Source organism: Larus michahellis, chromosome 29 (genome assembly GCF_964199755.1).
Source record: "Larus michahellis chromosome 29, bLarMic1.1, whole genome shotgun sequence".
In the NCBI taxonomy this organism is placed as follows: Eukaryota; Metazoa; Chordata; class Aves; order Charadriiformes; family Laridae; genus Larus; species Larus michahellis.
In genome coordinates, this window is record NC_133924.1 from 851974 (window position 1) to 878518 (window position 26545).

The 26545-nt window shown below is 64.6% G+C and overlaps 3 protein-coding genes across 5 annotated transcripts; all 3 read left to right on the forward strand.

Moving 5' to 3' along the window:
* The first annotated feature begins 1192 nt into the window (after nt 1–1192).
* On the forward strand, nt 1193–6159 carry LOC141735173 (class I histocompatibility antigen, F10 alpha chain-like). Its single transcript, XM_074567759.1, has 8 exons — nt 1193–1350; nt 2786–3049; nt 3813–4088; nt 4166–4438; nt 4521–4619; nt 4765–4797; nt 5095–5127; nt 5284–6159. Exons 1-8 carry the CDS (start codon nt 1284–1286, stop codon nt 5295–5297), a joined length of 1059 nt encoding a protein of 352 aa, XP_074423860.1. The 5' UTR covers nt 1193–1283; the 3' UTR covers nt 5298–6159.
* A 3137-nt stretch (nt 6160–9296) lies between these two features.
* Nucleotides 9297–17015, forward strand: TAP2 (transporter 2, ATP binding cassette subfamily B member). 3 transcript variants are annotated; one of them, XM_074567615.1, is made up of 12 exons: nt 9297–9378; nt 10822–11362; nt 11467–11575; nt 11663–11793; nt 11864–12069; nt 13066–13263; nt 13346–13474; nt 13564–13752; nt 13850–14023; nt 14101–14260; nt 14338–14474; nt 14565–17015. In XM_074567615.1, exons 2-12 carry the CDS (start codon nt 10888–10890, stop codon nt 14847–14849), a joined length of 2193 nt encoding a protein of 730 aa, XP_074423716.1. In that variant the 5' UTR covers nt 9297–9378; nt 10822–10887; the 3' UTR covers nt 14850–17015. The 3 variants fall into 3 exon arrangements, with proteins under 3 accessions (XP_074423716.1, XP_074423714.1, XP_074423717.1); XM_074567613.1 differs by lacking the exon at nt 9297–9378 and adding an exon at nt 9815–9859; XM_074567616.1 differs by lacking the exon at nt 9297–9378 and adding an exon at nt 9852–9987.
* A 593-nt stretch (nt 17016–17608) lies between these two features.
* LOC141735142 (butyrophilin subfamily 1 member A1-like) lies at nt 17609–25095 on the forward strand. The gene is made up of 10 exons (XM_074567682.1): nt 17609–19098; nt 19406–19490; nt 19970–20317; nt 21042–21323; nt 21957–22061; nt 22359–22379; nt 22829–22849; nt 23224–23244; nt 23484–23516; nt 23990–25095. The coding sequence occupies exons 2-10, from the start codon at nt 19418–19420 to the stop codon at nt 24664–24666; spliced, it is 1581 nt and encodes a 526-aa protein (XP_074423783.1). The 5' UTR covers nt 17609–19098; nt 19406–19417; the 3' UTR covers nt 24667–25095.
* Nucleotides 25096–26545: the final 1450 nt, after the last annotated feature.

Genomic DNA, 26545 nt, shown 5'->3' on the forward strand with positions numbered 1-26545 from the left:
CTCTTCGAAGCCGTCTTTATCTTGGAGCTTTTTAACATGGGGGGGCCCCAAGAAAACTGGTCGATGTTCATGGATGACCTCCTCCGAGGAAGTTGGCCTGTGTCAGCAATAGTGTGGCCAGCAGGAGCGGGGCAGTGACCGTCCCCCTGTCCTGGGCACGGGGGAGGCCCCACCTCGAGGGCTGTGTCCAGTTTTGGGCCCCTCACTCCAGGAAAGACGTTGAGGGGCTGGAGCGTGTCCGGAGAAGGGCGACGGAGCTGGTGAGGGTCTGGAGCACGAGTGTGGTGAGGAGCGGCTGAGGGAGCTGGGGGGGTTCAGCCCGGAGAAACGGGGGCTGAGGGGAGACCTTCTCGCTCTCCGCAGCTCCCTGGAAGGAGGGGGCAGCAGGGGAGGGGGTCGGTCTCTTCTCCCAAGCGATAGCACGAGAGGAAAAGGCCTCGAGTTGCGCCAGGGGAGGTTTAGATTGGATATCGGGAAAAAATTTTCTTCATGGAAAGGGTTATTAAGCCCAGGACCGGGCTGCCCGGGGAAGGGGTTGAGTCGCCATCCCTGGAGTTATTCACAAGGCGTGTAGACGCGGTGCTCAGGGACGGGGGTTGGTGGCGGTTTTGGCGGCGTGAGGTTGGGGGGTTGGACTCGACGATCTGAAAGGTCCCTTCCAGCCCCGACCGTGCCGTGATCCCTCCAGACCCACCGGGCGTGAGGGCGTCGGGGACGTCAGCGTGGGGGACGGCGGGAGCGGGATGAGCGGGGCGAGGGGCGCAGGGAAGGGGGGACACTGGGTGCCAAACCAGCCCCCGGAGAACCGTGGGGTGCGGGACACCGAGGTCTCCCCCGGGGCCGGACAGGACACTGGGGGCCCGGGGACAAGACCGGGGCCGGGGGGGGGGCGTTTCTGGGGCTGTGGGGCCCCAGCGGCGACCCCGGGGCGGGGGGACACGGGCAGAGCGGGGGTGCGGGGGGGTGTCGGGCCCTGAGGAGGGTCCCGGGGGGGGCTGAGGGCGAGGCTGCCCCGTGGAAGTCCCGGGGCGAAGGTCCCGGGCGGGGGTTGGCGTTCCCGGGATTCCCCTTCCCCCCCCCCCCCGCGCTGCCTCCGGCCCTTTCGCTTTCGGTTCCAACCTGCGGAGCCGGGATCTGCCTGGCGCCCGGTGACGTCCGAGGCAGCTCGGGCTGCCATTGGCGGGCGGTGGGTGGCGGCGCCAATCGCGGGGCCTGGGGGCGTGGCGGGAGCGGTGTATCCCGCGCGGACTCGGGGCTGTCGCAGAGCGGAGCGGAGCATCGCGATGGGGCCGGGCCGGGCGCTGGAGCGGCTCCTGCTGCTGTTGGGGGTCCTCGGCGGGGCGGCGGGCGGTGAGCGGGGACCCGGGACCCCCCCTCCTGATCCCCCTCCATCCCCGGGCACCGGGACCCCCCTGGGCGCCCGTTCTTTGGGCACCGGGAAACCTCCCCTTAACCCCCCCCCCTACCCTTGGGCACCGGGACCCTCCTGGACCCCCTTTTCTTGGCACGGGGAGACACCTACCCCCCCACACCACCCCCTTCATTCCCCCTCCTTTCTTGGCCCCTGGGATTACCCCCCCGCCCCCCCCCCCCCCCCCCCCGGACAACCGTTCCCCGGGCACCGGGACCCCCCTGGACCCACTTTTCTTGGCAGCGGGACACCTCCCCTTTCACCCCCCTCCTTCCCTGGGCACCGAGACCCCCTGGACACCGCTTCTCCGGGCACCGGGACCCCCCCTTTACCCCCCTCCATCCCCGGGCACAGGGACGCCCCAGAACACCCTTTTCATGGCACCCTCCGCCCCCCCCCCCCCCCCCCCCCCCCGCCTTCCTTCACCCCCCTCCTTCCCTGGGCACCGAGACCCCCCTGGACCCCCTTCTTTGGGCACCGGGAACCCCCCCTTTCACCCCCCTCCTTCCCTGGGCACTGAGACCCCCCTGGACACCCCTTCCCCGGGCACCGGTGCCCCATTCCCTGGGTACTGGGACCCCCCCTTTAACGCCCCTCAATCCCCGGGCACAGGGACGCCCCTGAACACCCTTTTGGTGGCACCGGGACCCACCTTCCTTCACCCCCGTCGTTCCCTGGGCACCGAACCCCCCCTGGACCCTCTTCTTTGGGCACAGGGAACCCCCCCTTGACACCCCTTTATCCCTGGGCACCGGGACCCCCCTGAACCCCTTTTTCTTGCCATCAGGAACCCCCCCTTCCCCTCCCCCTCAATCCCTGCTCCATTCTTGGCCACAGGGACCCCCCTGGACACCCGTTCCCATGCACCGGGAACACCCCCCGGGCACAGGAACCCCCCTGGACCTCCCTTTCCGACCACTGCATCCTCCCCCCAGACCCTCTTCCCCCCCACATCCCCCTTCCCAGGACCCCGCCGGATGCTCTGGAACCCCCTTTCCCGGGTGCCCGGACCCCCTTCCTGGTCCCCCGGAGCATCCCCTGGATCTGCCGCCCTTGACAGCGGGACCCCCCTGAGCCCCCCCTTCCTGGGCACCCCAAGTCTTCCATCCCTAGCCCCCCTTCTCCTTGATACCGGGAGCTCCCAGGCTCTCCGGGAACCAGGACCCCCCCTCCTGGACACACCGGGCTCCCCAACATCCCCCCACCAGTCCCATCCCCCCTGACCCTGCCCCCCACCCCCCGATCTGCTGCCCTGAGACCCCCCACCCAGCCCCGCTGCCCACCCCGGCACCCTGGGCACCCTCATCCCTGTCACACCCCCCCCCCACGAGCCCCGTTGCCCCCCACCTCTCACCACCCCCCGTGTCCCCGCAGGGCCCCACTCCCTGCGCTACTTTCATGTTGCCGTGTCGGAGCCCAGCCCGGGGGTGCCCCAGTTCGTGTCTGTGGGGTACGTGGACGGGAACGTCATCTCGCGCTACGACAGCGAGCCGGGGAGAGTAGTGCCCAGGGCGGACTGGGTGAGGGGGGCTGTGGACCCCCAGTTCTGGGACAGGAACACCCAGATCGGGCAGGGCAATCAGCAGATTAACCGCGTGAACCTGGAGACAGCGCGGAGCCGCTACAACCAGAGCGGGAGTGAGTGTGGGCTGGGCTGGGGCTCGGTGGGGCTGGGAGAGTCCCCCCTCCTGTCTTCCCCCCCGCCCGGCCCCGATCCTGCCCTGCCCCACGCTGCCGCCCCGGCTGGTGCCGGCCCTTCCCTGCCCGATGTCATTGTCACAGGGCTCCTCCCAGCCACTCTGTCCCCCAGCCCGAGGGGGTGGCGGCTGCCCTGTCCCTGCCCCACAGTGCTTGGGAGCCCCTGTCCCAGAGATGGGGGGGGAAGTGCTTCTGGCCACTCCACCCCCACCCCTAAGTGCCCAAAGCCCCCATCCCAGAACTGGGAGGCTCCTGGCCACCACGTCCCAGCCCCTCACTGTCCCCACAGCAGATGAGACCCCCAGAAGCAGAGGGGCTCCCCCCCCCCAACAGTGTCCCAGCCCCTTGCCCTCCCCACGGTGCTCAGGGCCCCCATCCCACAGCCAGAGGGGCTCCCCCAGCCCCATCCCGTCTCCTTGTGCCCCCCACGGCCTTCAAGACCCATCCCAGCCCCTCGCTGTCCCAGGGTGCCGTGGGGCTGGGTGCCAGCCCAGCCACGCCGTGGGTGCCGGGGGTCTGCGTCACGGCTCTGGGTGACACCCCGAGTGCTGTGGGCCCCGGGCAGGACGGGGGGCAGCCCTGGTGCCGGTGCCCGATGGGCTCACCCAGGGCTGGGGTGGGGGGTGCTGCCGGGGGGTCTGTGCCCCACTGCGGGCCCCGGGCTGCAGCAGCCCCTCAGCCCCGGCTCCTGGTCGCGTTCCAGGGGCTCACACGCGGCAGCTCATGCATGGCTGTGACCTCCTGGAGGACGGTAGCACCAGGGGGTATTATCAGAGCGCCTACGACGGGAGGGACTTCATTGCCTTGGACATGGACACGATGACGTTCACCGCGGCGGACGCGGCGGCACAAATCACCAAGAGGAAGTGGGAGGAGGACGGGACTGTCGCTGAGCAGTTGAAGCAGTACCTGAAGAACACCTGCATCGAGTGGCTGAGGAAATACGTGAGCTACGGGCGGGCCGTGCTGGAGAGGAAAGGTGAGGGCGAGACGGGGAGGCTGGGGAGCGGCCAGCGCGGGTGCGTGTGCCGTCCCTCACCGCCACCCCCTCCCCAGAGCCCCCCGCGGTCCGAGTGTCGGGGAGGGAGGCCCACGGGATCCTGACCTTGCGCTGCCGCGCTCACGGCTTCTACCCGCGGCCCATCACCGTCAGCTGGCTGAAGGACGGCGAGGTGAGGGACCAGGAGACGGAGTGGGGCAGCGTCGCGCCCAACAGCGACGGCACCTACTACACCTGGGCCTCCATCGAGGCCCGCCCGGGGGAGCAGGACAAGTACCGGTGCCGCGTGGAGCACGCCAGCCTGCCCGAGCCCGGCCTCTACGCGTGGGGTGAGCCCGGTGGCCTTGGGCACGTGGAGGGGTGGGCCGGGGTGGTTGCCCTTCCCCTGCTCACGGCGCTGCTCTCCCCCAGAGACGGAGTCCAACCTGTGGGCCATCGTGCTGGGGGTGGCCGTTGCCGTCCTGGCCGTTGCTGGCATCTGTGGATTCGTCGTATGGAAGCAGAAGTCGGGTAAAGCATCGGGGCCGGTGAGGCAGAGGGGTGCGGGAGGAAGGCAGGGCCAGGGGGGTCTGTGGGCACGAGCCCCTGTGCTCTGGGGAGCCCCCGAGGCTGTTGGGGAAGCGCGGTGGATGCTGATGCCTCTCTCTCTCTGCAGGGAAGAAGAAGGCGGGCTACGGCATGGCGTCAAGTGAGTAGCGGGGGCCGGTCCGGCTCCAGCCGCTGCCCAGTGCCGGGGGGGTCTCGTGGCTCCGGTTTCTGGCCGCTGCCGGCATTTCCCGACCCCCATCCTCCCTGTGCCGCCCCTCGTTGCAGCCCCGTAGCGGGGACGTACGGAAGAGGTCGTGTGTCCCCCCCGGTGCTCGCGGCACCATCCTCCTCTCCCGGTGGCTGCAGCGCGGCCGTGGCTCCCGGCCGGCTCCTGGCACATGCCCCGTGCCCGTAGCGAGCCCGGGGCTGGCAGCTCACGGCTGTTTCTCTCTCGCAGGCACCGACAGTGGGTCTGGCAGCACGGGCACAGGTACGGCGTGGGGACGGACGGGGCGGCCCCAGCTCTCCGTGCTCCCCCCACAGCAACCCCGGGCTGCGGGAGGGGGGCACCGAGACGCCCAGAGCGGAGGGTTGGGGAGAGGGAGGTGGCCCTGGGTGACACTGTCTGTTCCTCCCGTCCCTGCAGGGGTCACCGCCTGAGCGCTGGACGAGGGGCCGGCGCGTGGCTGGATGCGGCCCCTGCCCTGGCCGCGGCTGGAGGCAGAGAGGAGCTGGGGGAGGCCGGGGGCTGCCTGCAGAGAGAGCTTGTCCCGCCGCCCCCGCCCAGCCCCACTGTGGTGCCGGGTCTTCTTCCCACTTCCTATTTGCCGATTCTTTCAAATTTTGAGCGATGCAGTTATCAGCGATGTTTTTGTTTTGAGGTTGTAACTGATTTTTTTTCTGCCTGTGCACGATTCCTGGCGTGCTCAGTAAACGCTGGTCCCCCCCCTCCCTCGGGCTGTGCCTCCTCTCCCGGTGCCGCTCTCCCAGCCTCGGCTCGAGGGTGGCCTGGGTTGAGCGACACGGGGCTAATTTCTCTTCTAATGCTGGGGAAAACTGCGCTTTTAGAAGATTCTAGTGTCTGAATTCGTGAAAATATTTACTTTATAGGCCGCTAGGCTCTGTGGGGTTCAAGGTCTCGGTGTTTCCGAGCTTTGCCAGGTGCGAGGATGAGGAGGAGCCCGACCCGGGCACTGACCCAGGCTGGCCAACAGGGTTGTTTCATACCGTGAACGTCACGTTCGATATAAATTAGGAAGTTTGCTGTGCAGTTCCCTCTCTTTCCCTCCCTGGCGGTGGTGCAGAGAACTCGTCGTCCTGGTGCCGGATCCCTGACCCTTCCCTTCCTCCCAAAGCCTCCCCGTGTCCCCCCTTCGCTGTCCCCTGCTGTGAGCGCACGCCTTCCTGCTGGTAGAATCGGCTGATTCTTTTATCTCTGATATTAATATCGGGATTAATACTGGTTCTTTAGTATTATCGCTAATTATTTGGTCATCTTCTATTAAATCTGCTTATATTTCAACCCTCGGGTTTCCTCATTTTTTTCCGGTTCCGCTTTCCAGGTGGGGAAGGGTCATGGGGTGATAGAACAATTGTCTGAACGACGATGAATTATTATGGGTTTTCTCAAACCCTAACAGAGGGCTGGGCTGGTTTTGGCTGGGCTTGGGTTGATTTTCTCGCTCGCAGCCCAGCACGATGCGGTGTTCAGGATTCCTGACCGCGACGCCGTTGGTGACGCAGCGCTGGGGCTGAAGAGCGTTGGCAGCGCTCAAGGTCTTCTCCGTTTCTCACTCGTCCCCTGGTGACCAGATGGGGGTTGTGCCAGCGGTTGAGCGGGGACACAACCAGGCGGATGACCCAAACTAACGGGAGATGCTCCGGGCCGTATCACGTCGTACCCGATGAGAAAAAGGGAAAAGAGGGGGTTGAGGGGGGACTGGGCACCTTTTCTTCGGGACGTGGCTGGGCATCCTTGTCCCTGTGGTGGCCGTGGTGAGCTCTGAGGCCACGTAGACGGGAGCTGAGGAGAAGCTCTCCTGCCCCGAGGCAAAGGACAAAGGGATTCGATGGCCTGGGACATCAGTCCCCTGGAAATAGAAGGCCCTGGTGGACACTGGTGCACACTGACCCCTGATGGCATCGGGGTACAAGGGGACAGGACACATCTGGATTTCTGGAGCGACGGGGGATCCCAGTTGGCGTGTTGGGAGCCGAGGGGACCCAAGGGGAGCCGAGAGGGAGAAGCGGCCGGTCCGGAGGCTCCGTGTGTCCCTGGCCTTGGCTTGAAAGTCGAGCGCTTCATGGAAGTGAAGATCCTCCCGGGATCCCAAGGGGCAGCCGTGGGCTGCTGTAGGTACAGAGATGCCCCACACAGCAGCGTGCCCAGGTTGTGATATCACGAGGGGGAGGCCGGCAGAATAACGATGTCACACTGAGGTCAGCGCCACGCGCTTCCCACGGCGGCGGCGACAACCGGAGGGTGAATGTGGGGCTTCAGCGCCCGAGACCCTGCAGCCGGGCCGGGCTGTTCCCCCCCCGGCCCCCGCAGCCCTGCCAGCTCCTCTCCGAACCGATTCTGCTTTATTTCGTACAAATCTCCCTCCCGCCGGGAGCGTCTGCCGGGGCGGGAGTCGGCCCCTGCTCCCCGCAGCCCATCCCCGGGGTCTCTGGCTGCCCCGCGCCGGGGGAGCGCTGCAGCAGGCGGCTGTAGGGCCCGTGGCGGCTCCGCAGCTGGGCAGGCGTCCCCGTCTCCACCACGGCGCCGCGTTCCAGCACCACGAGGCGGTCGGCCGCCTCCAGCATCCGCGGGCAGTGGGTGATGAGCAGCACCGTCCTGGTCCCCCCGCTCCGCGCCCACTGCTGCAGCTGCGGGAGATGCCGACACCCATCACAACCCGCCGTGGGGCTCGCACCCGCCACCCCCCCGCCGCGACCCCAGCACCTCCCGCCGCTCACCGCTGCCTCGCCCTCCCCGTCCAAGGCGCTGGTGGCTTCGTCGAGGATGAGGACGGTGGGTCGCCGCACCAGGGCCCGGGCGATAGCGATGCGCTGCTTCTCCCCAGCCGAGAGCTGCCCCCCTTTCTCCCCGACGTCTGCGCAACGAAAGGCTGGGGGCTGAGCAGGACCCTGGTGCCTGGGTCCCCTCCCCGCCGCCCCCCCCCCGGCACTCACCGGTGTCAAAACCCCCGTCCAGCGCCGAGATGAAGCCCAGGGCGCCGGCAGCGGCGGCGGCCGCCCTCACCTCCTCCTCCCCGCAGCCCTCCAGCCCGAAGATGATGTTGTCCCGGATGGTGCCGGAGAAAAGCACGTTTTTTTCCCCCCGCCACCACATCCCCACGTCCCACCGCCCCACACCACCACGTCCCCCAGCCCCTGTGCCACCCCATCCCCACATTCCCCTCTCCCCGTGCCACCGTGTCCCCTGTCCCCGTACCCCGCTGGCCCAGAGGGTGGCGGCGTAGGTGGCCGCGTCCTTCCCCTCCAGCCGGTAGACGTGGCGCAGGCGCTGGCGGTACCGCTCGGTCGCCCCGGCCTCGTGGGCGAAGCTGCGGACGGTGGCCATGGCCTGGAAGGTCTCAACCGCCACCTCGGTGGCACCTGCCAGCGCCTCCTGCACCTGCCTCGCCAGCCCCTGGGGGACAGCCGTGTCACCTCGGGGGGGGTTGGGAGGGGGGCAGGGGGAGCCGGGAGGGGACAGTGGGCATGGAGAGGGGACAGTGGGGATGAGGAGGGGACAATGGGCATGGAGAGGGGACAGGGGGCACATGGAGGGGACAGATGGCACATGGAGGGGACAGTGAGCATAGGGAGGGGACAGTGGGCATAGGGAGGGGACAGATGGCACAGGGAGGGGGTTGTTGGCATGGGGAGGGGACAGTGGGCATAGGGAGGTGACAAGGGGTGCAGGAAGGGGACAGTGGGCATGGAGAGGGGACAATGGGCATGGACAGGGGACAGGGGGCACAGGGAGGGGACAGTGGGCATGGGGAGGGGACAGTAAGCACAGGGAGGGGGTTGTTGGCATGGGGAGGGGACAGTGGGCATAGGGAGGTGACAAGGGGTGCAGGAAGGGGACAGTGGGCATGGGGAGGGGACAGATGGCACGTGGAGGGGACAGGGGGCACATGGAGGGGACAGATGGCACATGGAGGGGACGGTGGGCATGGGGAGGGGACAGTATGCACAGGGAGGGGGTTGTTGGCATGGGGAGGGGACAGTGGGCATAGGGAGGTGACAAGGGGTGCAGGAAGGGGACAGTGGGCATGGAGAGGGGACAATGGGCATGGACAGGGGACAGGGGACACATGGAGGGGACAATGGTCATGGAGAGGGGACAGGGGACACATGGAAGGGACAGATGGCACATGGAGGGGACAGTGGGCATGGGGAGGGGACAGGGGACACTGCCGATGTCCCCGCTCCGGGCCGGTCCCGCTCCTTCTCCCGGGACCCTTCTCCCCGTTCTGGTCCCGCTCCCGCTCCCGATCCCGGCCCCGATCCCGGTCCCGGTCCCGATGCCGCTCCCCCTCCCGGCAGCGCCGCCGTTTCTCGGAAAGCGAAACCCAGCCCGGGGGCGGGACCGGCGGCGGCTGCGGATGGCCCAGCCCCGGGGGGAAGCCCCAGTGGGAAGCCCCGGGGTGGGGGGGCACCAGGCACGGGGGGGCCACCGGGTACCGGAGGGGGCACCGGGCACGGCTGGGGGGGTCCCCGGGCCTCAGGCAACGGGGGCGGGCACCAGGTACCGGCTACCGGGCACCGGGGGGCGCACTGCTGGGGGGGGGACACCGGGCATCGCAGGGTGGAGGGCACTGGGCACCGGCTACCGGGGGGGGCACTGGGCATCGCGGGGAGGGTAACCGGCCACGACCGGGGTGGGGAGAGGGGGGGGAAACACGGCACCGGTCACCGGGAGGGGCACCGGGCATCGCAGGGGGGCACCGGGACCCCGGCACGGCTGGGGGGGGTCCCCATCCCCCGTGTCCCTGCCCGGGGGAGTCCCCCTGGAGGATGGGGGGGGGGTGAAGGAGGGGCAGGAGCCGGGTGGGCGGTGCTGATTGGCCGAGGAGGCGGCGGCGTCATCAGTTGCCGGGCAGATGGAGCTGGAGCAGTTTGGAGCGGCGCGTGCGGCGGGGGCGGGGCCGGGGGCGGGGCCGGGGGCGGGAGGGGGCGGGGCCCCGAAAGTGAAACCAAAAGGCGGCGCGACGGGACCGTGCTGCGGGGTACCGGGTGGGACTGGGGCTACTGGGGGGCTGTACTGGGAGCACTGGTGCCTGCTCCGGTGCCGGGGGGGCGGGTGTCGACTCGAGGGGAGCTGATGGGGCTGGGCTGGGAGCGCTGGTGTTGACTGGTGAGCGGCCCAGGGAGCTGGGTGGGGGCTTGGGGGTCCAGGCTGGGACTGGGAGCGTGGACTGGGAGCACTGGTGTTGACTGGTGAGCGGCCCAGGGAGCTGGGTGGGGGCTTGGGGGTCCAGGCTGGGACTGGGAGCGTGGACTGGGAGCACTGGTGTTGGCTGGTGAGCGGCCCAGGGAGCTGGGTGGGGGCTTGGGGGTCCAGGCTGGGACTGGGAGCGTGGACTGGGAGCACTGGTGTTGGCTGGTGAGCGGCCCAGGGAGCTGGGTGGGGGCTTGGGGTCCAGGCTGGGACTGGGAGCGTGGACTGGGAGCACTGGTGTTGGCTGGTGAGCGGCCCAGGGAGCTGGGTGGGGGCTTGGGGGTCCAGGCTGGGACTGGGAGCGTGGACTGGGAGCACTGGTGTTGACTGGTGAGCGGCCCAGGGAGCTGGGTGGGGGCTTGGGGGTCCAGGCTGGGACTGGGAGCGTGGACTGGGAGCACTGGTGTTGGCTGGTGAGCGGCCCAGGGAGCTGGGTGGGGGCTTGGGGGTCCAGGCTGGGACTGGGAGCGTGGACTGGGAGCACTGGTGTTGGCTGGTGAGCGGCCCAGGGAGCTGGGTGGGGGCTTGGGGGTCCAGGCTGGGACTGGGAGCGTGGACTGGGAGCACTGGTGTTGGCTGGTGAGTGCCTCAGAGTATTGGGCAGGGTCTTGGGAGTCCAGGCTGGGACTGGGGGTGTGGACTGGGAGCACTGGTGTTGGCTGGTGAGCAGCCCAGGGAGCTGGGTGGGGGCTCAAGGGGAGCTGATGGGGCTGGACTGGGAGCGCTGGTGTTGACTGGGGACTTGCCTAGGGTGCCGAGCATCGACCAGGGGAGCTGCACTGGGGGCACTGGTCTTTACTGGTGAACACCCCGGCCATGGCGCTGCTCCCCGCCGTCCGCCTGTCCTGCCTCCTGCTCCTGGTTGACGTGGTGCTGCTGGCGGCGCTGGCCCGGCTGGCCCCGGCACTGGCCTGGTTGGGCCTGGTAGCCACCTGGCTGGAAGCCGGCCTGCGGCTACTGGCGTTCACAGTGGCTGGGCGGCTACTGGCACCAGGGGGTCCCCGGGGAGCTGCTGTCGTCCTCAGCCTCACCCCCCCGACCTTCCTCACCCTCCGGAGCCTCCTGGTGCCGCACAGTGCCGCCCCAGTGCTGCTGGCCACGGCCGTGCCCCATTGGTTGGCCTTGACCCACGGTGCCACCGCCGCGGTGCTGCTGGCTTGGGCCGCACCGGCACCCGGTGTGGCCGTGGGCACCGAGTCGCCGGTGGCCGTGGGGCGGCTGTTGGCGCTGGCGTGGGCCGAGTGGCCCGTCCTTGGTGGTGCCTTCCTCTTCCTGGCGTTGGCCGTGCTGGGTGAGTGATGGCGGAGGTGGCGGTGGGGGAAGGTCCCAACGTTGCCGTTGTCTCACCCCCCTGCGCTGACCCCCCCTGGTGACACCCCACCGGTGCCCACCCAGGTGAGACCGCGGGGCCGTATTGCACCGGCAAAGCCCTGGACGCCATCCGGCGCGGCGATGGACTCACCGTCTTCACCGTTGGCCTGGTCCTCGCTGCCGATTTGGGCAGGTGGGTGTCCCTGTGTCCCCCTTCTCCGTCCGTCTGTCCCCCGTGGCCGGGCTGACCGGGGTCCCTGTGTCTGTGTCCCCCCCCCAGCTCGCTGTTTGCCGGCTGCCGCGGGGGTCTCTTTGTCTTAGCGCTAGCCCGGCTCAAACTGAGCACCTGCCACCAGCTCTTCTCCCGCTTGGTGCGCCAGGATCTGGCCTTCTTCCAAGGGACACCGGCAGGTAGGGGGGGTCCCCATCACCCCACCCCAGGACCCCCAGCCCCACCACTGACCCTTCCCTGTCCCCGCAGCTGAGCTCTCCACCCGGTTGGCCAACGACGTGCCCTTGCTGTGCCGGGCGGTGCCGAGCAGCATCAACATAGCGTTGAGGAGCTTGGCCATGGTGTTGGGGTTGGGTGGCTTCATGGTGGGGCTGTCACCCCGCCTGGCGCTGCTGGCGCTGCTGGAGGTGCCCCTCACCATCACTGCGCGCAAAGTCTATGACGCCCGGTACCAGGTGATGGTGGGGACGGGATGGAGACCGAGGCGATGGGATGGTGGGAATGGGAATGGTGGGAAGGGGACCAGGGAGATGGGATGGGATGGTGGGATGAAGACCAGGGAGATGGATGGGCTGGTGGGAATGGGGACGGAATGGGACAGTGGGGATGGGATGGTGGGATGGGGACCAGGGAGATGGATGGTGGGAATGGGGATGGGATGGGACAATGGAGACAGAATAGCCAATGGGGACCAGGTGGATGGGATGGTGGGAATGGGAAAGGCGGGATGAGGACCAGGGAGTTGGGATGATGGGACAGGACAGCGGGGATAGGATGGTGGGATGGGGACCAGGGAGATGAGCTGGTGGGAATGGGGATGGGATGGTGGGATTGGGACCAGGGAGACGGGATGGTGAGAATGGGGACAGGATGGGACAAGGGGGATGAGATAGCCAAGGGGACCAGGCGGATGCGGTGATGGGAATTGGAATGGGTGGGATGGTGGGGACAGGATGGCAGGATGGGCATCAGGGAGATGGGATGGTGGGGATGGGACGGGGTAGTGGGATGGGGACAGGATGGAAGGGTGGGGACGGGACGGTGGGGATGGAATGGCAGGGTGGGGACTGGGGAGGGTGGGATTGTGGGAATGGGAGTGGTGGGGACAGGAGGGTGGGGATGGGATGGGATGACAGCACGGGGACAGGATGGGACGGTGGGAATGGGAATGGTGGAGATGGGATGGCGTGGACAGGATGGTGGGATGGCGACCGAGGGGATGGGATGGTGGGATGGAGACACGCTGGACAGTGGGGCCTGTGGCGGAGGTGGTGGGGAGGGGGTCAGCGGGGACAGGATGGGGTCGTCAGGGATGGAGACAGTGGGGTGGGGACCCTGGGGTGGGGGGGACAGAGCTTTGGGGCTGGTGGGGAGGGGATGGACGGGTCCAGGCCGGTGGGGACGTCCCGTTGCCGCCCCACGGGTGCTGAATCCGGCTGCCCCCCGGCCAGGTGCTGCAGCGAGGCCTGCTGGACGCCACGGCCAACACGGCGGCGGTGGTGCAGGAGGCCGTCTCCTCCATCGAGACGGTGCGGAGCTTCGCCGGGGAGGAGGAGGAGGAGCGCCGCCACAGCCGGGCGGTGGCCGAGATGCTGGGGCTGAGGGACCAGATGGGTGTGGAGCGGGCGCTCTTCATCCTCATCCGGCGGGTGAGGCGGGTGCAGGAGGGACCCTGGTGTCCGGGCACCCCTGTCGTTCCCCCCCACAACCCGCTGACCCCCGTCCCTGCAGGCGCTGCAGCTGGCGGTGCAGGTGCTGGTGCTCTGCAACGGGCACCGGCAGCTCCGCGAGGGGACCATCACCGCCGGCGACCTCGTCACCTTCCTCCTCTACCAGGGTAAAGTCGGCCGCTACGTGCAGGTGAGACCACGCGACGCGTGTCCCCCCCCCCTCCACCCACCATGTCCGTCTGTGCCTGTCCCCGGTGCCATCGCCCCTGCCCCATGCAGGCGCTGGTGTTTGGCCACGGCGATTTGCTGAGCAAAGCGGCAGCCGGTCACAAGATCTTGGAGTATCTGGACAAGGAACCCACCGGGGTCACCGGGGGCACGCGGGCGCCCGCCACACTGCGGGGCCACGTCGCTTTCCAACACGTCTCCTTTGCCTACCCCACGCGCCCCGAGCACCTCGTCCTGCAGGTAGAGCCAGGGCTCTCGGGCGTCCCCAAGGAGGGGAGAGGGGTGTCCCTGAGCGCCCGCCACCGCTGCCCCATCCTGCTCCCCCGTCCCCACCCAGGACGTCTCCTTTGAGCTGCGCCCCGGCGAGGTGACGGCGTTGGCGGGACTCAACGGCAGTGGGAAGAGCACCTGCGCGGCGCTGCTGGAGCGATTCTACGAGCCCAAGGCCGGGGAGGTGCTGCTGGACGGGGTGCCACTGCGGGACTACGAGCACCAGTACCTCCACCGCCAGGTGAGGGCAGCAGCGGGCAGGTGGGGCAGCACAGCTGCGCTGAGTGGTGCCCGGTCTCAGCCTGCGCCTGGGGGCAGGTGGCGTTGGTGGGGCAGGAGCCCGTGCTTTTCTCCGGCACCATCCGGGACAACATCATCTTCGGGCTGGAGGGCTGCGGGGAGGAGGAGGTGAGGGCGGCCGCCGCCGCTGCCGGCGCCCTGGGCTTCATCTCGGCGCTGGACGGGGGTTTCGACACCGGTGAGTGCCGGGGGGGCCGGCGGGGAGGGGACCCAGGCACCAGGGTCCTGCTCAGCCCCCGGCCTTTCGTTGCGCAGACGTCGGGGAGAAAGGGGGGCAGCTCTCGGCTGGGGAGAAGCAGCGCATCGCTATCGCCCGGGCCCTGGTGCGGCGACCCACCGTCCTCATCCTCGACGAAGCCACCAGCGCCTTGGACGGGGAGGGCGAGGCAGCGGTGAGCGGCGGGAGGTGCTGGGGTCGCGGCGGGGGGGTGGCGGGTGCGAGCCCCACGGCGGGTTGTGATGGGTGTCGGCATCTCCCGCAGCTGCAGCAGTGGGCGCGGAGCGGGGGGACCAGGACGGTGCTGCTCATCACCCACTGCCCGCGGATGCTGGAGGCGGCCGACCGCCTCGTGGTGCTGGAACGCGGCGCCGTGGTGGAGACGGGGACACCCGCCCAGCTGCGGAGCCGCCACGGGCCCTACAGCCGCCTGCTGCAGCGCTCCCCCGGCGCGGGGCAGCCAGAGACCCCGGGGATGGGCTGCGGGGAGCAGGGGCCGACTCCTGCCCCGGCAGACGCTCCCGGCGGGAGGGAGATTTGTACGAAATAAAGCAGAATCGGTTCGGAGAGGAGCTGGCGGGGCTGCGGGGGCCGGGGGGGGAACAGCCCGGCCCGGCTGCAGGGTCTCGGGCGCTGAAGCCCCACATTCACCCTCCGGTTGTCGCCGCCGCCGTGGGAAGCGCGTGGCGCTGACCTCAGTGTGACATCGTTATTCTGCCGGCCTTCCCCTCGTGATATCACAACCTGGGCACGCTGCTGTGTGGGGCATCTCTGTACCTACAGCAGCCCACGGCTGCCCCTTGGGATCCCGGGAGGATCTTCACTTCCATGAAGCGCTCGACTTTCAAGCCAAGGCCAGGGACACACGGAGCCTCCGGACCGGCCGCTTCTCCCTCTCGGCTCCCCTTGGGTCCCCTCGGCTCCCAACACGCCAACTGGGATCCCCCGTCGCTCCAGAAATCCAGATGTGTCCTGTCCCCTTGTACCCCGATGCCATCAGGGGTCAGTGTGCACCAGTGTCCACCAGGGCCTTCTATTTCCAGGGGACTGATGTCCCAGGCCATCGAATCCCTTTGTCCCTTTCCTCTGCCCGGCCGGGGACAGGACCCCTAGTCCCGATGGGAGCATTCGTTCCCCGACTCCTGTCATTGCAAACCAGAAGCCTTTTCACCCTCAGAGCAGCCCGCGTCTCCCTTGCCCAGCCTACGTGGCAAGGACGAGTCCCAGGTACCATCCCACTGCCATCCGGCACGGTCTTTCCATGGTGCTGGGCGTGAGGTTTGACCCCACGTGGACGTACCTCCAGTGGCCCAGGATGGGGAGGAGGAGACGACCCCACGTGGACGTACCTCCAGTGGCCCAGGATGAGGAGGAGGAGACGACCCCACATGGACGTACCTCCAGTGGCTCAGGATGAGGAGGAGGAGACGACCCCACGTGGACGTACCTCCAGTGGCTCAGGATGAGGAGGAGGAGACGACCCCACGTGGACGTACCTCCAGTGGCTCAGGATGAGAAGGAGGAGACGACCCCACGTGGACATACCTCCAGTGGCCCAGGATGGGGAGGGGGAGACGACCCCACATGGACGTACCTCCAGTGGCTCAGGATGAGGAGGACATGTGTCCTCAGCCCAGCTCCAGCGCCTGGGGAATGGCTGGCCAACAACTGGAGCAGCAATCTTCCTGGATGGTCCCTTTTGAGCTGCTGCTTTTCCCCACAATTCTTCTACGTGGGCCTCCAGGGCCGAGGTAGGGGCACCGTCCCACTTCCCCATGTCCCCGCCATGGTCACGCAGACAGACCCCGACCAGGTGGCAGGCGGGGTGCGCCCACGGTCCCCGTTGCGTTGAGCGGGGCCCTGGTAGCTGAGCTGCCGGCCTGCAGGCGCAAGGAGGGGGATTCTCCTCCTTCTCCTCGGACTTGGGGAACAGTCTGTCCACAGCTCAGACAAAGACCCATCGTTGGCTGCAGTTTGGAACGTGCGTCCTCCAAAAACCCCACACCGCCCAGGAAAGCTCGCGTTTCCTTTTTGCTCGTGGGTGGAGACAGCTGCTGTTTCCTTGGTCACATCCCTTGGGATCTGACGGTGTCCATCTTGCCCTTTGACTCCTAAAGACTGGATCTCCTGTGCAGGGCCCTTGATCTTACTTTGGTTTATGGCAAAACCGGCTCTCAGAAGGATTCAGACTATTTTATTCCCTTTCTCAAAAACTTCCTCTGCATCGCCCCGTACGGTGATGTCGTCAATGCACTGTAGGTGTTCCGGAGCCTCACCCTGTTCCAGGGCAGCCTGGAGCAGCCCATGGCAATGGTGGGGCTGTTTCCACCCCCGGGGCAGTCGATTCCAGGTGTACTGGACACCTCTCCAGGTGAAAGCAAGTGCTCATGGTCAAGGCTGGAGCAGCTGGGGCCAATACAGGTGGGGGCAGAGGCATGGCCTGTGCCCATGGGGGGGTGGCTTGGGGAGGGGTTTGTGCCTGTGCCAGCTGTGAGTTGGCCCGTGGGACATGAGCAGCAGCAGCACATGTCACACAATACCCACTCCTGCGCCAACGTTTAACACAAAACCACCCCTGCCACATATTCAGGGGAACCGGCGACAAAATCACCATCTTTTGAAAGTAAGATTCCTTTTCTAAAGAGCCCGAAAGGTTTCCATGCCCTGGCTCTTTGGCATAAGCCTTAATGGGCAAAATAAACATCTCCCAGGTGAACTCGAAAGTGTAATTAGTAGTAGAATCCATCACATCCAACCTCTCATTAGGCCCAGCTGGGGCCGGGTTGGCCAATGACAAGACAGCAGATGCTCTCCCCCACCTCTTGCTCCGAGGAGAGGAAGAGGACAGATAAAGAGAGTTGGGAGCTTAGAAACAACTAAACTACTTTAATGAAATATTAATAACGAAACAAAAAGGAAATATCAAAATAGATACAAATTATAGAAATAGACGCAAAACTGTATCAAGCTCCCAGGGAGACGTCACCGGCGGGCGCTGGGGAAGTTCCAGACTGGACTCAGTGATGGATGGGAACTGGATTCTGGATCTATCTTCAAGAAGGCACGGAGCGGGATCAAAGGCAGAGGCACTGACAAGGTCCTCCTCGGGCGTCAGGCATCAAAGCAAGAGAACCACTGAAGAACAGCCAGTGGAGAAGCAGAAGCCCAGAGCCTTCCATCCGTCGTGGTTTTGGCCAAATTGGCCAATGGCCGGCGACAGACGCTCCCCCCACAACCTCTCGCACGTGGGGAGGAGGGGGAGAGATAGAGATTTACGAGTTTAGAAGAAACTAAACCACCTTAATGGAATATTATTAATAAAATAAAAAGGGAAATAATGAAATAGGTACAGTACGTACAAAACTGTATTAAGCTCCCAGGATGACGTCACCATCAGGCACTGGGGAAGTCCCAGACTGGACTCAGCGATGGGTGGGAACTGGATTCCCAAGCTGGAGTCAGGAACACACGGATCGGGATCGAAGGCAGATGAACAGACAGGGACCTCCTCGGACGTCGGCCATTGAAGGAAGAGAGTTGACCCTTTGATCCTTCACCTTTTATACCGAGCGTGGGGCAGATGGGATGGAATACCCCTGTTGGTCAATTTTGGGTCACCCGTCCTGTCCGCTCCTCCCCGCAGGTGGGACCCCTCTACACTTTTCTGCTTCTGACCCTCCAAAGGGGCAAATGACGAAGTGAGCTGACCTTGGCTGTTACAGCAATAAGGATAAGCAGGAGCCTCTCTGCGTACCATCCCCTGGCACTAACTGCAAACATTGGTCTTACCACTCTGAGAACGAACCGTTCAGAGAGTTCGAAGAGGCCTAGCTAAGAAGTAAAATTACTGAACAGAAAGTTGGTTCTGTTTTACCTCAAACCTGGACAGTTAGCCATGGCACATTATGGTGTCCCAGGTCAGTGGAAGGAGACCCGTGGTGGGCTGGAGGGCCACCAGCTCTTCAGGAGCATTAGCCATCGTTAGCATTGGTCATCATGGTGCCATGGGCCAGTGGAAGGAGACCAGGATGGGAGTGGTGGGATGGAGGGCCACCAGCTCTTCAGGAGCATTAGCCACTGTTAGCATTGGTCATTGTAGTGCCATGGGCCAATGGAAATAGACCCATGGTGGGATGGAGGGCCACCAGATCTTCAGGAGCATTAGCCATCATTAGCGTTGGTCATCATTGGGTAAGGAACTACGGCTACACCTGGGAATGGTCAAGTGTGAGGTTCACCAGGGCCAAGTGCCAGGTCCTGCCCTTGGGTCACACCAACCCCATGGACGCCCCGGGCTGGGGGCAGAGTGGAGGAGGGGGGTAGTGGTGGGGACAGTCTCTTCTCCCAAGGAACCGGCCATGGGATGAGAGGAAACAGCCTCGAGTTGTGCCAGGGGAGCTTTAGGACGGATATTTGGGGAAAGTTTTTTGCACCGCAAGGGTTGTTGAGCGTCGGAATGGGCTGCCCAGGGAAGGGGTTGAGGAACCATCCCTGGAGGGATCTAAAAGCCGGGCAGACGCGGTGCTGAGAGATATTGTTTAGTGATGGTTTCTGACAGAGTTCGGTCGATGGTTGGACTTGATGATCCGAAAGGTCCCTTCCAACATGGGCAGTTCTATGATTCCATGATTCCTTTTCTCTCCTCCTTTCTTTTTCTACTTTTCTTCTTCTTTTTCCCATGGCATGGCGGGGATGGAGCCTGAAGTCACTCCAAAGTCCATAATTCTACGCCCGGAAACTGGGCAAAGGTTGGAGGTGTTGGGAGTTACTGGGTGCCTCCTGCAGATCGTACCCGTCCGGTGAGTGAATTTCCTTTCCACAGGGCATTAAGAATCTCTAATTAATTTAAAGTCTCGTATAAGGGCTTCAGAAGAAACCCAGGGGGGAGGGGGGCAGTGGGGCAGAGCAGGGGCTGCAGCGGGAGCCACGGCGTGGGCCCGTCCTGCCCTCGACCGACGGTTCCTCCTGACGGCAGGGTGCGGGGGGTTTGGTGGGATTTCTGGAGCCTCCCTGGGGGCGGGTGCAGCCCTTCTTCCCCATCCCCTCCCCGGCGGCTCTAACCCCCCCTTGCCCTCCCTCTGCCTCCCTTCCCACCCTCTTCTCCAGCTGCGCCCGCAGATGGGGTTCCCCGCCAGCCCCAGGGGCCTCCTGAGTTATTTCCTGACTCTCCACGTGCTCCGCCTGGGATCAGGTAGGGATCCTGCAGGGCTGGGGGCGCTGAGCCCGCTGCGGGGGGCAGATGTGGGGCAGGGGAGGTGCCGTGGGGCAGGAGGAGCTGAGCCCAGAGCTCGGCCGCGGATGGGTTTCACTTTCCCTTGGGCTCTTGATGCCACCCCCACGTCCCTTGCCCTGGGACACCTTCAGTCCCGTCCCGCAGTGCTCCCCTAAAGCGTTTGTCCCTTCTCCCAGGGCTGGCCGGGCTGGGGGCTATTTTCGGGGTTGGGGTGACTTTCTGGAGCAGTTCCCACTCCCAGGGAACCTCCTTCTCCTTGGAGTCCTCCCACTCCCTCTCCAGTTTCTCCAGGCTCTTTGGAGCACGGGGTGGGGGGAAAAGCGACGCCCGCGGGATGGAGCAGGCACCGCTCACGCCACGCTCGCCCCTTGCCATGCAACGCCCCGAATTAACGTGGGCGCAATCTCCGTCTCTCTGTGTCCTTCTCCGTCCCCAAGCTGAGTTCAGAGTGGTGGGACCAGACCGACCTCTCCTTGCCACCGTGGGGCAGGACGTCGTGCTGCCGTGTCACTTGTCCCCACGCGCGGACGCTCGGAGCTGGGAGATCAGGTGGATCCGGTACCGGTTCTCAGAAACGGTGCATCTCTACCAAAATGGAGAGGACCTGGATGGGGCACAGATGAGGGAATACATTGGAAGGACACAGTTGGTCAGAGATGGTCTCTCCGGTGGGACCCTGGACTTGCGACTCACTGGGGTGAGACCCTCTGATGATGGCCAGTACGTCTGCACTGTGAGAGATGCTGCCTCTTATGGAGAAGCTACAGTGGACCTGGAGGTGGCAGGTTTGTGGGTGGTGCGGTGTTTCCTGGGGATGGTGTAGGTGTCCCTGGGTTGGAGTGTCCCTCCCAGACCTCTGTCCCACCCTCACGTCCATCCATCCAATGCCAAAGGCCAATAGACCTTGACAGAGGTCGGGTTGAAGGGGACCCTTCCCATCCATGCCTGCCCAGGAAGGAGCACAGACATGGTGCTGGAGGTGTTTTTGGGGGCAGAGCGGCACAAACGAGGTGGCTTTGTGTCTCTGTGGTGTCCTCGAGGTGTTGTGAGGGCACAGGGGAGAAGCTGCTGAGCAGCTGCTTGGGCTCAGGGCCTGGGCTGCCAAGCGAGCCCAGGATGGGAGCTACCGCTGTGCCTGGCGTTGGGAAGAGCCCTCTTCCCAGGTCCCACCAGCTGGATCCTTGCTTTGCCTTTGCCGTTGGTGCTGGAGGAGACCTGGCGCCTCGTCTGGAAGCCTCAGGGCTTCTTGGACAAGGCCGGGAGAGGGCAGAGACCTTGCTCGGCCTCTGGGTCCTCCTCTGCCGGGCTGTTTTATGGGCGATGTGGGGTCATTGGGCATCAATGCTCTCGGGTTCCTGCACACGTTGAGGTGGTTTGGGTGGTGTGAGGAGCACGTGCGTGGTCCCACAGCCCCCTCGGGACAATGGGATGTGTCTGGTACGGGGTTGGGTCTTTGCCTTTGAGCCGAGTCCATCCCTAACTCAGCCCAACGGCGGGCTCTTCCCCCAGCCATGGGCTCCGTCCCTCTCCTCTCTCTGGAGGCTCACCAGGACGGAGGCATCCGGGTGGTGTGTGGATCGGCCGGCTGGTACCCACAACCGGAGATGCTGTGGAAGGCTGCCAACGGGCAGCGTCTGCCCTCGGTCTCCCAGAGACGTTCCTCTGACGAGAGGGGCCTGTTTGAGATCCAAGATGTTGTCGTGGTGAGCGGGAAGGGCGATGGGAACTTGTCGTGCGTGGTGAGGAACAGCCGCCTGGAGCAGGAGCAGGCGTCGTCCCTGCACATCTCAGGTGCAGGATGGCAGCGGGGCTGGGGTTGGCTGTGCTTGGGGGGGGGCGTTTGATCTCGGGGGGCTGGAGAAATGTGCGGGGGGTGGGGGAATGGGAGGGGATGCACCCGCAGGTGAATTTTAGCGCAGGAGATAACCTGAGCCTGGCGGGCTTCAGGGGAGCATTGGGATGGCCGTGGGCTGGAGAGGACGATGTCCCCTTGAGCCCGGGGCTCCCAGCACAAGGCTTTAGGAGTGGGGTGGTGTAATCCCAGCCCAGAGCCGGCACCGCGCAGCCCCTCGCTCATTCCCCACCGTTGGGATGGGATAGAGAATGGGAAGAGTAACGGGTTTTGTCCCAACTGTTTGCGCCCCCCAAGCCCACTCGCTGGTGGGGTGGTGTGAGGAGCAGACCATTCCTCGACTGCCCAGCGACAACCAAAACCATCAGTGCGCTCCCATCGCTGCTTCTCATCCCAAATCCAAAACATCCCATCCCTCAATAGCTGCAAGCGATGACGTCCACTTGTTCATTCCATCCCAGCCAATACCCTGACGATGAGTTAGAACTTGGAGTTTTTCTTTCTCCCTTTCGTTTTCCTCCTACACAGGAGTGCAAAGTGAGCCCTTTTCCTGCTGTGTTTTTGTTTCTCAGCTCCCTTTTTCCACAACGCCCGTCACTGGATGGCAGCTCTGGGTGTCTTCCTCGTGCTTTCAGTGGCGTCATTTGGTCTCAATGTTTATCTCTGGCGAAGGAAAGGTGAGTTTTTCAGGGGGGGGATGGAATGGAGGGGATCAGGGTGGAGCGAGGCCAAGCCCTGGCCCATGGACGTATGTGGAAGGGGATGACAGTCGTGTCAAAAGGTGTTTTGCCTTCATTAAAGAAGCTCTTTGGCACAGGAAGGATGGGGACAAGGACCCGGGGCGTGGGTGGGAGGCCAGGGAGCGTGGCCAGAGCACCTGGCTGGTGGGACGGTGCAAGAGTCTTTGGTGAGATGTTAGCGCCGATGAAGCAGCTGTTCTCCTGACCTCCTCTTCCTCTGCCTTTGCTTTGCAGTGGGGCTGTCCAGAACGCTGGGTGAGTCCTTCTGGCCCCTGCCACCAGCGAAGCCTCCTGAGAAAGGAGCCCCCTGGGAGGGACGTGGCTCTGGGTGGCTCTTGATCGCCCTGCGGTCGTTGGTCTGGGTTGATGGAGCCCAGAAGGGGACTGGAGAGCACTGGGTCTGGGAACGGGGCCCAGGAGGTGACCTAAGTCATGGGGAGAAGTGGGGACCCGTCATCAGTCAGCTTAAATCAGGCTGAGCCTTAAATCTCTGCTCAAGTCAGGCTTCAATGCAGGGTGCCTGGGAGGGGTGGCTGGGGGAGCAGGGAGGCAGGGAACCTGCTCTGGGACCCACACGGTCTTTTCCCACTCCCCAAACACAAGGAGTTTGGGGTCTCGCCAGCTCTGCCTGCTGCTGCAGGAACAGCCATGGGATGAGAAGCCGTCCCCTCTCTTCACTCATTAATTTGATTTTTGCTTTCCAGGGAAACGAGATGCAGCACTAGGTGAGTCTCCAGGAGCTCTGTCATGGCTCGGTGTCCCCTCCCGGGTGCTCTGTGCTCAGCCCTTTCCCCCTTTGCCCGTCCCCTCCATCCCTCCATCCCCTGGGGGTGGGGAAACCCCAAGGGGAGGTGCCTGGGAGGGTGGGCAGCTGGGGGACACCAGCCCAGGGATGGACCCTCTCCCTTGGCCAGACTCCCTGGGGACCGGCCGTGGGGCATGACCTGGCTGGAGGGGGCCATTCACAGGGTTTTGTGGTCTTTTCCCACCCCCCAAACTCTCTGAGCTCTCCTCGAGCTCTGTGCGCTCCTAAAGGAGCAGCCATGGGATGAGAAGCCGTCCCCTCTCATCACTCATCGATTCTCTTTTTCCTTTCCAGAGGAACAAGCTGCACTGTTGGGTGAGTCTCCATGATCTCCTCTTGCCTCGGTGTCCTCTCCCGGGTGCTCTGTGCTCGGCCCTTTCCCACTGTGCCCGTCCCCTCCATCCCTCCATCCCCTGGGGGTGGGGAAACCCCAAGGGGATGTGCCTGGGAGGGTGGGCAGCTGGGGGACACAGCCCAGGGATGGACCCTCTCCCTTGCCCAGAGTCCCTGGGGACTGACCCTGGGATGTGACCTGCTCTTGTCTCTCCTTGTAGCATGGAGAAAGTTTCTGCTTCCTCAAAATCCAGGTAATTGGGTGGTTTATTGTATTTTATGGGTGGTTCTCCTCGCTTTCCCTCTGTGGGAGGTGTAACTGGGTGGCCAGTGAAGGCACTGGCCATCCTGGGTCGTGTTGGTGTCGCAGACCCCCCAGACCATGGCACTGGGCTGTATCTCGCCCCGTTTTGTTGCTGTTCCACCCCATTCTGAGTCACCCCCTTGGGCCCCAGAGGAGCCACCACCCCCTGAGACCCCGTGCGCTGCCCAGCCCAGCCCCTGCCTCCCCGTCCTGCTCCTCCCTGCGCGGGCTGCAGCCCCACCGGTGCCTCTTCCCACGGGACCGAGCTCGGCCGTGGCCGTGCTGGGGCCGGCCCCGCGGTGGGGATGGAGAGGAGGAAGGAGATGCCCAGTCTCCTGCCCCGCGGGGCAGGTCCTGTCCCCGAGGGGGTGAAACCTGCCCGGGACTGAGCTCTGATGCTGCGGCTCCTCCTGTCCCCTGCAGACGTGGTGACCCTGGATCCAAACACGGCTCATTCCCAACTTCACCTGTCAGAGGATTTGAGAACTGTGAATCGGGATATTAAAGAAGACGACCTGCCCGACATCCCGGAGAGATTTAGTGATCAGTGCTGCGTGCTGGGCCGGGAGGGGTTCCGGGAGGGGAGACACTGCTGGGAGGTGGAGGTGAAGGGGGAGGTGGGAGGTGATTCCCAGTGGGGCATTGGGGTGGCCAGGGAGTCTGTGGAGAGGAAGAAGTTCTCGTACTGGAGCCCTGAAGGAGGGATCTGGGCAGTGCGGCACTGCTATGGGCAGTTCACGTCTCTCACCTCTTCTCGCACCCTCCTCCCCCGGTCCCTGCTCCCCAGCAGGATCTGGGTCTGTCTGGACTGCGCCCGGGGGCTGGTGACTTTCCTCCATGCCGACACCGGGGTCGAGATCTTCACGTTCCCACCAGCCTCGTTCAAAGGGGAGACCCTGCGCCCCTGGTTTTGGATAGGAACAGAGAAAACCCAGCTGTGCCTGAGGGGCAGCGCCCCCCAGACCCTCATCCCCCCTTCCCTCCCCTCCCCAGCCGCCGGCAGCCCCTGCCCTTCTCCGGAGACTCCCCGCGCTCCTCTCCTGGATCCCGCGGGAGATGTCCCTCCCTCTGCCCCAGCCCAGGGAGCAGAGGGGGAGTGAGGGGCAGGGGACGGGGGCTGCTGTGGGGTCCCCCCCCGGTGCTGGGAGGCTGCGAGCAGGGGGGTGTCCTCCTTTCAGCTTTGTTGGAGGGAATTTTCGTTCAAGTATCAGCTGCCTTTTGGATTTAGTGTGAGAACGACGTTGATCACTCATAGTTCTAGATGTGGCTGAGAAATATTTCCATCAGCCGAGGGCTTTTTTGGCTTCCCATCGCAGCCGAGCGGGAGCACGGCCAGGAGAAAGCACCCAAAGGGATATTCTGCCCCACAGACGTCCTGCTCGGGATAGAAACGGGGGCTGCCGGGGGGCTGGGACCCGCCATCGCTGCTGGGGAAGGGCCGGGCAACCAGTGCTCAGGTCGGGAGGGCAACTTGCGTTGCATGGCTTTATTTTGTATATTATTTTACAATAAATAATGATATTTTCCTCTATCATTACTCTGCTATTAAACCCTCCTCATCCCAACCCACGAGGTTTTTCCCCTCCTTTTCTCCCTCTTCTCCCCACCCTACTGGGGGAGAGGGGGGCAGTGAGGGAGCTGCTGCCTGCTCCTAGTTGCTGGCTGGGGTTAAACCATGCCGGGGGGCCAGGATCCCCTTGGAACCCCTTGGATCTCCTTGGAAATGCTTGGGTCCTCTTGGACCCCGTTGGACCCCCTTAGATCCCCTGGGATCCCCTTGGATCCCTTTAGAACATCTTGGAACCCCTTGGACCCCCTGGATCCCCTTGAACCACTTGAAACCCCTTCAATCCCCTTGGAACCCCTTAGAACCCCTGGGATCCCCTTGGAGCCCTTTGGAACCCCTTGGATCCCCTTGGAATCCCTTTGAACCCCTTGGAATCCCTTTGATCCCCTTGGACTGCCTTATAACTCCTTGGACACCTTCAGAACCCCTTGGAACTCCTTGGAACCCGTTGGATCCCCTTCGAACCAGCTGCACCCCCTTGGACCCCCTTCAAATACCTTGGAACCCCTTGGACCCCCTGGATCGCCTTGAACCATTTGAAACCTCTTGGATCCCCTTGGAATCCCTTGGGACTCCTTGGATCCCCCTGAAGCCACTGGGAACCCCTGAGAGACCACGCGTCCCGTTGTATCCGCGTCACTCCCCTTCCACCCCCTTAAACACTCTTGGAACTACTTGCATCCCCTTTGATCCCCTTGGATCTCCTTGGAACACCTTGGAAGCCCTTGGATCTGCTTGGATCATATTGGAACACCTTGGATCCCTCTGATACCCCTTGGAACTCCTTGGATACACTTGGATCCACTCGGAACCCATTGGATCCCCTTGGAATCCCTTGGAACACCTTGGATGACCTTTGATCCCCTTGGATGACCTTCGATCCCCTTGGATCCCCTTGGACCCCCTTGGATCACCTTGGATCCCCTTTGGAACCCTCAGATAACCTTGGTACCACTTGGAATTCCTTGGACACCCTTGGAAACTTTTGAAACCTCTAGGATCCCCTTGGAGCCCGCTGGATCCCCTTGGAACCCCTTGGAAACGCTTGGGTCCTCTTGGACCACAAAACCCACCACTGGTCTCCGAGCTCGGTTTTGCTCCGGTGGGGGGGGGCGGGGCAAGAACTGTCTGGTGGCCCCAACCTTAATGCCACAAGGGCAGGGACCGGCCGTGGCAACGACCACCGTCTACACCGAGCCAGATGGGCCACTGCCCTCAGCTCCCGGCAGCTGAGGCTGAACGGTCCCGGGAAGGGTCCCGGGAAGTGAATTTTCTCGGTGGCGTCGCACGGTGGGTCCTGTCCTCTCCTCCCGCCCTCGTGGGGTTTCTGCTCGGCCACGGGTGGGGGTTTGGGGGGAGCTGACGTCCCTGATGCTGCCGGAGCCCAGCAAAGCACAGGGAGGAAAGGATTG